General features: G+C 36.8%; 1 protein-coding gene across 1 annotated transcript; it reads left to right on the top strand.

The window, feature by feature from the left end:
* Nucleotides 1–7,656, top strand: LOC113303831. Its single transcript, XM_026552918.1, has 15 exons — nucleotides 1–353; nucleotides 1,514–1,910; nucleotides 2,010–2,187; nucleotides 2,300–2,439; nucleotides 2,523–3,756; nucleotides 3,865–3,965; nucleotides 4,115–4,259; nucleotides 4,649–4,717; nucleotides 4,798–4,843; nucleotides 4,954–5,300; nucleotides 5,424–5,503; nucleotides 5,859–5,994; nucleotides 6,098–6,326; nucleotides 6,867–6,949; nucleotides 7,121–7,656. The coding sequence occupies exons 1-15, from the start codon at nucleotides 248–250 to the stop codon at nucleotides 7,256–7,258; spliced, it is 3,429 nt and encodes a 1,142-aa protein (XP_026408703.1). The 5' UTR covers nucleotides 1–247; the 3' UTR covers nucleotides 7,259–7,656.
* The last annotated feature ends 2,032 nt before the right edge of the window (nucleotides 7,657–9,688 follow it).

Raw genomic sequence — 9,688 nt, 5'->3', positions numbered from 1 at the left:
TCAAACTTATTTTTCTTTTTTCCTTCTCTGAAAACGAAATCCACAGAGACAAAATCAGAAAGAAGAAAAGAAAATGAGAGAATGAAGAAATTTTAACCTAACACACTATTTTACTGATTCAAGTCTGTTTTTATCGGCAACTCAAATGGTGAATTAGGTTTAGATTTTGATTTGGTTTCATTTGGTTCGGAATTTGATTTGATCGATCAAAGAAAATGGTGAATTTGTGAACAAGGAGAGTGGAGAGATGAGTACAGGGAAGCAACAGACAGTTCGAGACCTTATCGATGAAGCAAAGAAACGGATTGTTTTGGTGGCTGTATGTGTTGTTGGATTGTCTTATCTCATGTCTCGTAAGTAATTTTTTTCTTACAAATTTCTCGATTCCTTTTAGGTATGATTCTAATTTAGGGATAGAGAATGTGGAGATTGTAACCTAGTTTATGTTCTTATAAAATATTTGTAGGTTTAGGCACTATCAAATGGGAGATGTGATTGTGATTGTAATTGAGTAAGTAGTTTTTAGTGTCTTTAACCTAAGTAAGATCTAGAGTTTTTCACCTTCATGTCCTTAGTAGTGACGAAATAAGAACAACTATAGTGTGTGTTATAAGGAACACATGACGAATTATGAGTATGAATATGGGCATTTGAGATATGTAGGGTTGATTGTTGATTACTAGTAAGTTTCACTTACTAGCTACTGCATTAATTCTTAGAGGTTCTCAAGTACATTTAAGTTTGTTAGTTATCTATTTTTTTGTGATTATGGTACATTTTTCATGTTTTAAGTAGATTAAAGAACAAACACTGTCTTACTTGTTTTGAATTTAAGAGTGAAAAACGGTAGTGTCAGTGATCAAAAGAGTATCGAGAGCTGAGAGTATGCATTGTGCATTTGAGATACGAACATGTGCATTCGGGATATGCGGGGTTTACTTGTTCACTTTTGGATAGTTTCACTCACTGTATGTACGTAAAGGTTCTCAAGATCGTTTAAGTTTGCTAGTTTTCTCTTACCTTACGGTTGTCATTCATTTTTGTATTGAATAGATGAACAAAGCAAATGCTACTTTCTTACTTGTTTTGAATGTAAGGATGAAGAACAGATGCGTTAATAATAGGCTTTTTGGTATCATTAATTTGAACCCGCACAAGTTTTTGGTAAATGGGAACGCAAATGCTTTTACTAAGATCAATGCTATATCACATTAGTACTTAACATGCAAGAGAACTTAAGTTTGAAACAAGCAGAAAGCATTGTTAACCCTCCGTCTCAATACTGAGCTATTGTCAAAGCACGAGGTCTGTCAGTGTCTAGATTTTGTAATTTGGTCTTGGCATACCTCGAAATACCTCTTACAATGATTTTTCTTTGCCGGTTCATCTAAACAGTCTTATATCTCCAAGCATTTTTCATTCAAATTACGGTTTAGCCTACAGGTTTTGTTATCATATCTGAAGGTTTCTCTTTGGTCATGAGACTCATGACATTCCTATATTTCCTTTTCAGTTACCAGCTCCACAGTTTGGGTTAATTTACCTGCTGCTGCCTCTTTAATTTTTCTTCTCCGCTACCTATCGGTGGACATTGACATGAAAAGAAGAGCAGCGGCATACAAGAGCAAACCACCTGTGGTCGGTCGTGATTTAAAGGAACCTTTTGTAGCCGCAAAAGCTGTTTCCCATGAAAAGAACAATTGGCGGAGGAAGGTGAATTCTCCCGGAGTTGAGTCTGCAATCGATCAGTTTAGCAAGCACTTAATCTCCGAGTGGGTGACTGATCTCTGGTATTCCCGTTTAACACCTGATAAGGATGGTCCAGAGGAGCTGGTGCAAATTATAAATGGCGTTTTTGGAGAGATATCATGCCGTGCAAGGGAAATTAATCTCATCGACCTTCTAACTAGGTATCTGCCTTAATCTGTGATTTTGTATGATATACATTTTTGATCTGCCCACACTCTGAAATTTATGTTGAAGGATTTAATTAACCTTGGATAATACAGGGATATTATCAATCTTATCATTACCCACTTGGAAGTTTTTCGTACAAGTCAAGCCAAGATCGAGAAACAGAAGCATGGAAAAATAACTATTGACCGTCTTGATATGGAGTTAAAGTTAGTTCTGGCTGCTGAGAACAAGTTACATCCTGCTTTATTTTCTGCCGAAGCTGAGCACAAGGTTTTGGAATATTATGAAGTCACCTAACTTACTACCATCAAATAGACTTCTTTTGACTTGGACCAGCTTAACCTTTGTGGTTATGATGCTATTCTACTTTATATGTTTGCAGGTTTTACAACATTTGATGGAAGGGCTCATCAGTTACACCTTCAGACATGAAGATCTGCAGTGTTCTTTCTTTCGTTATATTGTCAGAGAGCTGCTTTCTTGTGCAGTGATGCGACCTGTCATGAACATGGTTAATCCGAGGTGTTTATTGGTTATTTTATTTTTCCTTACTTGCTGTATATGTTCGTGTTTCCTTACCCAGTTTTCTTCATATTGTGTGGCAGGTTTATTAATGAACGAATCGAATCTGTGGTTCTTTCTTCCAAAAATAAGGCTAACAAAGGAGCTCCTACAACGCAGGAGGCATCACATGACAAGCCAAATGAGGCAACAAGGACTTCTTCCAGTCAGTTTTTAGGGTTACAAGATCGTTCAATCAGTGGAGTTGAACTCGTGCAGTTTAAGCAAGAGAATTCCAGAGTTAACACCAGTGAACCTGTGAAGAAAAATGTGAATGGATCAACTACTCAGAAGGACCCGTTACTTTCTGTTGATCCTAGATCGTCCCGTTCGTGGAGTTCGTTGCCATCAGATTCTCCAACTGATCACAGCGGAGATATCCAACGACAACAATCCGACGGAGAATGGGGTCAGGTGCTAGATAAGATTTCTCACAGAAAGACTCAAGCTCTTGCTCCAGAACATTTTGAAAATATGTGGACTAGGGGGAGGAATTATAACGTGAAAGGAAGTGATAACCAATCAAATAAGCAAGGTCCGCAGAATTTGTTGTCAGCGAGTCATGCTATGGATCACTCCAAGGTGTTACCCAAGAGAAGTATTAGAGAAGGAAATATTAAGATTGGTCATGCAGAAAAGACCACTTCTCTCCCTCCGTTCGATAGAAATTTATCGGTTGAAAAACATCTTGTCCATGCTGGTGGAAGCAACTTAACTCACCCTCCAGTTACAGCAAATCCTGATGAGCTCGAGCAAAGTACGATGTGCTTGGAGGAGTCTGAATTGGAGAGTGATAGCACTAGTCCAACAGAAGATGATGAAAACAGCAATGTGACAGGCCTTGATTCTCCTGGGATTAAAGTGTGGGATAGCAAAAATAAGAGAAATGGTGGTGTTCAATTTATTCACCATCCTCTTGAAAGTTTCGAAGGGAACAAAGTGAAGAAGAGTGGTAAAGGGAATGCACAGTTCAAGAAAGTAAATAGAAGCCATTTGGCTAGGAAGAGATCTAGGCTGAGCAACCAGAAGGTTCAGACTTGGCAAGAGATTGAAAGAACATCTTTCTTATTGGGAGATGGAAAGGATATCTTAAATGCATCGAAAGATGTTAGAGTGGAGGAATCAAGTGATGATTCTGAATTGGAAAGCTGGGGTAGAGCTCATAGTGGGGCATCTGCTTCTTCGTCTCTGGCGTCTTTTTCTGGATCTCGCTATTTATCCCAGAGTTCTCCTGGAACCCCTGCCCTGGCTGATCCATTCTTAAGGTTAAGATGTGAGGTAGTAATTAAAAAACTCAAATTGTACTTCTGCTTGAAATTATCTAGCTGTCGCCGTTTCTGATAATACTGATACATTTGAAGGATGTGATCTTATTCTCTGTTACAGGTATTAGGTGCTAATATTGTGAAGAGCGATTCCAGAACATTTGCTGTGTATTCAATATCTGTTATTGATGCAGACAATAAAAGCTGGTCAATTAAAAGAAGGTGCTAAAGATAGTGGAGTGAAATTTTCTGTTTCATTTTTCGCTTCAACAAAATCGGACACTCATTTATTTAATTGTGCTATATCACTGTTATGCTATTACGATTGTATGTGTAGCTTCTAAAACCTATTTTGTTGCTCTTTCTGATAGGTTTCGTCATTTTGAGGAGCTACATCGGCGGTTAAAAGATTATCCCGAGTATAATCTTAGTTTGCCTCCCAAACATTTTCTGTCTTCAGGTTTGGAGATGACTGTGGTGCAAGAAAGGTGTTCATTGCTTGATAAATATTTAAAGGTGATGAGTTGACATAATTCTCTTTGTGTTTCATCTCTCTCGTTAGGAAGTTTGGAGCTGTTGTTAAAAAAAATCCAGGAATGGAAATTGAAGTTGGGAACAAGATTTGTATTATTAATATTGCGGTCTTTGACTCTTTATCTGTAATGATGCTGACCTTATGAAATATCGAGGATGCATATATGCCTGTGTTCTCTGCAGGGCAATATGTGACTTGCGTAATAGCTCATATCAACACTTCACTGTGACACTCTCGCCATTTTGAATAGATGGCAAATAGATTTACCCATTTCATTGCTGTTCCTGATGCCACAGCATTGCTTAGTGTTACTCTAGAATTTTGTAATCTTATCTTTCGATGTTTTACTAATTATATTGCTATTTTTCAGAAACTATTACAACTTCCAACTGTATCCGGATCAATAGATGTTTGGGATTTCCTTAGTGTTGACTCACAGGTTAACTTGTCTTCCTTTTACTCATTTACCTATTCTTCTTGGTTACATCCTCTAAATTTTGCATGCATTATGTAGTGCAGACGTACCTATTCTCAGATTATCTTTCTGTTGTCCAAACATTATCTGGTGAGTGATTTTCTCATCAAAGTTCTGGGTGCCTTGCTTTTTGTTAATCATTTACATATTCTCTCCTTTTGACTAATTAATCTCTGTTCCTTTGCTATATCTTTCCCAAGTTATCCAAGATGATAAACAACATGAAAAGAGTGCAAAGGGTCAGCCTGTAGATGACCTCTTATCCTCCAGAGCTCCGAACCTGGGCTCAAATAGTAAGGAAAACGTGTTGCGGAAGAAGCAGAATCTGATATCTGATAATTCGAGCCTGAAAGTGAATAACATAACGCCCTCCACTGTGACAGCCTCTGGTAAAGGTGGAAACATTTTGGAGGAGTCCGGCACTAATTCAGATGGTAAATTTATTACAAAAAGGGAAAAACCATTAAAAGATAGTGGAAGTGATGGCTCAACTGATACAGCTAAGTTGCTTCTTGATGCTGTTACAGATCCAACTCTACCCATGGAGGTATAGAAGCTGATTAATTGATTTGTTCCTCCCAGTTTTTACCATTGTCACTTCTGTTTCTTCCAGCTGATGCTTTTTATAGCCTGAGACCTCGTTAATCTGGTAACACCTTATTAAATGCAGTGGATGCCTCCAAATCTAAGTGCCCCAATATTGGATTTGGTGGATACTGTTTTCCAGCTTCAGGATGGTGGATGGATCAGGTATTACTGATTTAGTAATTTATGATTTTGTCATAGTCAATCATCCTCTGGTTTGAAGTCTGGGCAACTATGCTTTGATCCTACGGTACTTTTGCTCGTCCCCAAACCAATACAGTATATGGCCGCGTCCCGCAAATGAGCAATAGGAACCAATTTGATGCCATGATGGAATGAGTGTAACTGAGTATAAGCTGATTGCATGTGACATCTCAGTGTCTCATAAGTTTCATGTCTCATGTATCAAGGGAAAGCTAGCTCAGTAGTCCCCAAGTTGTTATAATGTTTATAAATTGCCTTGATGATTTTGCCAAGAAGTCAGGATAGATCGTTCATAACAGTATCGTTAATGTCATAGGCGCCAGGCATTCTGGGTGGTGAAACAAGTATTGCAGCTAGGGATGGGTGATGCCTTTGATGACTGGCTAATTGAGAAAATTCAGCTTTTACGAAGAGGATCAGTAATTGCTTCTGCAGTCAAGCGGCTTGAGCAGGTGATGGATTTTCAGTTTTTGTTGCTCTTTATTTGGTAAATTGTGAGTTAAAATCTGCTATTCTTTAGGTTGCTTTTCTTGATCTGGTTTCTCAGTTAAACAGATTCTTTGGCCTGATGGGATTTTCTTAACCAAACACCCGAAGCGTCAACGACCACCTCAAGCTGTGAGTCAGCCTCAAAGTCCACAATCTGTGGGACAATCTCCAAAGATGTCTTCCCCTAGACCCGGGGCTGAACAAAAACTACCTGAGAACAACAATATTTTGACAGATGAACAGCAACAAGAAGAAGCTGTTCGACGTGCAAAGTTTGTTTATGAGCTAATGATAGGTAATCACGGTTATAAGTATCCTCATGGTTATTCTGGTTATCATATTTATCAATTCCGGTGCCGACCACATATCGAGGCAGTTCTGCATCAAAGGCAGATACTTGATGCACATCCTTCCGGCTTGTGATTTCTTCCAGTGTTTTTGTATACAAGTAAGATTAGACCATCTGCATGACTCCTTCGTGATAAATCTTGACTATTCCAGCCAATTTGAATTCTGTTTGGAAACATAAAAAGATAAGCAACCTGGAAACTTGAGACTATCGTTCTAAACAGTTTTCCAGTTGTCTTGGAATTGTACCTTGTCTGATGATGATTTAGCCTGTTCTAAAACTGAAATCGATTGGACAGAGACTGTATACATTTTGCACGGAGTTCTCAGATGAAAACCTTGTGATATTTGTACACAATAATACATTTTGTTCTGTTATTCTCTTTTCTTCGGAGTTTCAATATGGTAACACTCATTTCCAGTCTCGAGCATCTTTTGTCCTCTCTTTTTTCAATTAATCCTATTCCAATCTGTCGTCATTTTGCAGATAAAGCACCAGCCACTGTAGTAAGTCTATTTGGCCGCAAGGAGTACGAAAATTGTGTGAAGGATCTATATTTCTTTTCTCAGGTAACTGTCTTATGTCAAAACACAGAAAATTTGATTTCTAAGAGGCATGGACGGACCCCTCTTACAACATTATCAAAAGACCTCCTTTCTGTGTCTTATGTCTTGTTTTCATTCATTTATGATCGTTTTTACAGTTCCTTATGTCTTGTTTTATGGCCGTTTTTGGTGCAGTCTTCTGTTTGTTTAAAGCAGTTGGTTTACGACCTTCTTGAGATGCTTCTAGTATCGGCATTTCCAGAGCTTGATGATGTGATCAAGCAGTTGCACGAAGAAAAACACAAGTTTGGACAATTTGATGCCTCGAAGTAGAGATAGTGTGCATGTTTTTGTTTTCACACCAAGAATTTACAATTAGCAAGGCGGAGATATGAAGCCGTGATATCTCCCCAGGTACACAGATTTTGTCGAGAAATAGTCTTTTTATTTTCTTTTTCTGCTGTTTGCAGTATCCATATTCCATAATGGTTTGATTTGATTGGTATCTAACCATATAGGGAGGGAACAGTCTCTGATATGAGAATCGGTAATTCCCTTTTTGATGTATAGGGTGTTGGGGAATTTATTTTGAGGAAAATACGTAGAATTTTAGATTCACTGAGTTTGTATTCAGTTTACAGTCTTTTTTTTTTTTTTTTTGGATTTTTTTTTTGGATTCTGGTATATTACATCTACACGTCTGGTTCGACAATGCTTGTATAAAATGGGAAGGAGAGCACTTGAAGCTCTGTTCTCTTTTCTTTAAGTTTTCTTGTTTTTTTTTATTTTTTTACTTTGATTTGAAATTCCATAATATTGAAGCTGGAAATGAGAGTAGTTGAAGGTCTTAGACATTTTTTTCTTTCTTTCTTTGATCTTAAAATTTCTAAATACTCCCTTCGTCCCACTATTAAGTGACCTAGTTCAAGTTTGCATAATTTTTAAGGCAAGCAACGAAAAAGAGTATATTTAAACATTTTTTACAATTATACCCTTATAGATAATAACTAGTGAAATTTTGAAATGATTTATCTCTCAAATTACACCACGGATGTTCGCAAACTTCATACCATTGAAAAGCATTTTAAAACACCTATATAACGAATATAAACATGCCTATCAAATTATGCATATTTCTTATAATCAATTAAAAGGATAATTTTAGAAATATCTCTTGTTTAGTGATATAGGTCACTTAATGGTGGGACAAAATCTAAAAGTAAATATGTCATTTAATGGTGGACGGAGGAAGTATTTGAATTGTCCCTTAATTGATGATGGGAGTTGTATTCTCTCCCAAACTCCGTTTTATTGAACTAGACTTGAATACATGACCTGCTAAATCTAAATGAATCATTAAAACGAAACCTGTTTTGAGGCATACTAAATGATGATGTCATCTAGAATATCTTTATAAGAGGTGTTTAAGCATACCAAAATTACTAGGTTACCTTTTAATTACATTAAATTACTTAAATATCCTTCAATTTTAGTTAAGAACTTAAACTAAACTAAATTAAATTATTGAAATGCGCTTAATTAAATTAAAGCTCTAAACTAAAACTAATCAAAACCTAGAATCAGTCAACACATTTCTTTTTCTTTCTTTCTTTTTCTTTTTCCATTTTCAGCAGCCGAACCCCCTCCATAACCCCCCCATAATGTATATTAGAAGGTATTTCACAAAAACCCATCTAGATTTTGACCATTATTTAGTTTGATCGATAGAATAGGGTTTCTTTGATTATCAAAAGTTGGTTCGGCCCAAAAGTTTGCGACAAAAACAGACGAACATAGGGATTTTCTTATTTTTTTTGTTGCTATGTGGAAGATCAGTTCGGCTGGAATTAGTAATTCAATTTTCAGCCGAACTAGGGTTCAACGAAGTTCGGCACATTCGACTGCTTAATGTTTTCATCCGAACAGGTAAGCTTGGCGGAGTTTAATGCAATACAGTTCGGCTGATTTAACTTGTATAGGTTTCAAGCCGAACATCACAATGTGTGTCTCAAACATTTTTAGTTATTAGCCGAACTATGTTCTTTAAGGCCGAACTTAGTATATACTTTAGGCGAACTTTGAATTGTTAGCCAAACCTTATATCGAACAAGCCGAACTGTTCTTTCCGTGAGAAGTTCGGCTCTTATATTTCAACCGAACCAAGTATTGAACTCCGAAGAAGTTTGGAAAATTTCATTTTTTTGAGCTAAAAAAGAGAGATTAGACGTCATATACGAGTATACCTGTGTATTATTAGCAGAAGGTTCTTCATTAATGTATTCGTCCTCCGGATTTAGCTTCAAATCCCCAAATCTCATAACCCCCTTTTTTTCTTCACTTCTTCTTCCTCTCTCAAAAACCCACTCTTACTTAAAAATCAGATTTTCTTTTCAACTAACTAACAACTTAACCTAGTCAATCATTAACAATCCTGATTAATCATTATTATTAAAACTAATCATAATCATTAACACTAATTAAATGAGGGTAGTTATGCCATTATAAAAAATGGTAGATAAGGGGTGATGATGTTTTTTATTTAGTGACCTTATTTTGGCATTATTCAGTATGCCTCGAAAAAAATCAGTATGCCTCAAAACAGGTTTTATTAAAACTGAATAACTTCTACCACATAAGCCCAAACATGAATTGTAAGAAGCAATAAAAGCCCATACTTCCATAAATCTCTTACTGTCCAGAGGAACAAGGTTGTGAATCTTGTGATCCCCATTTAAATTTAGGGATGAGCATTTTACCGTAATC

The sequence above is a fragment of the Papaver somniferum genome, chromosome 8 (assembly GCF_003573695.1).
Source record: "Papaver somniferum cultivar HN1 chromosome 8, ASM357369v1, whole genome shotgun sequence".
In the NCBI taxonomy this organism is placed as follows: Eukaryota; Viridiplantae; Streptophyta; class Magnoliopsida; order Ranunculales; family Papaveraceae; genus Papaver; species Papaver somniferum.
The sequence above is the reverse complement of the archived record's forward strand: the minus strand, read 5'-3'. Positions and strand labels throughout refer to the sequence as shown.

Coding starts and splice junctions, on each gene's coding strand:
- LOC113303831 (XM_026552918.1), top strand. CDS start 248: ATGAGTACAGGGAAGCAACAGACAGTTCGAGACCTTATCGATGAAGCA. Junction 2,188..2,299: donor CTGCCGAAGCTGAGCACAAG/GTTTTGGAATAT, acceptor ATATGTTTGCAG/GTTTTACAACATTTGATGGA. Junction 4,260..4,648: donor TGCTTGATAAATATTTAAAG/GTGATGAGTTGA, acceptor GCTATTTTTCAG/AAACTATTACAACTTCCAAC.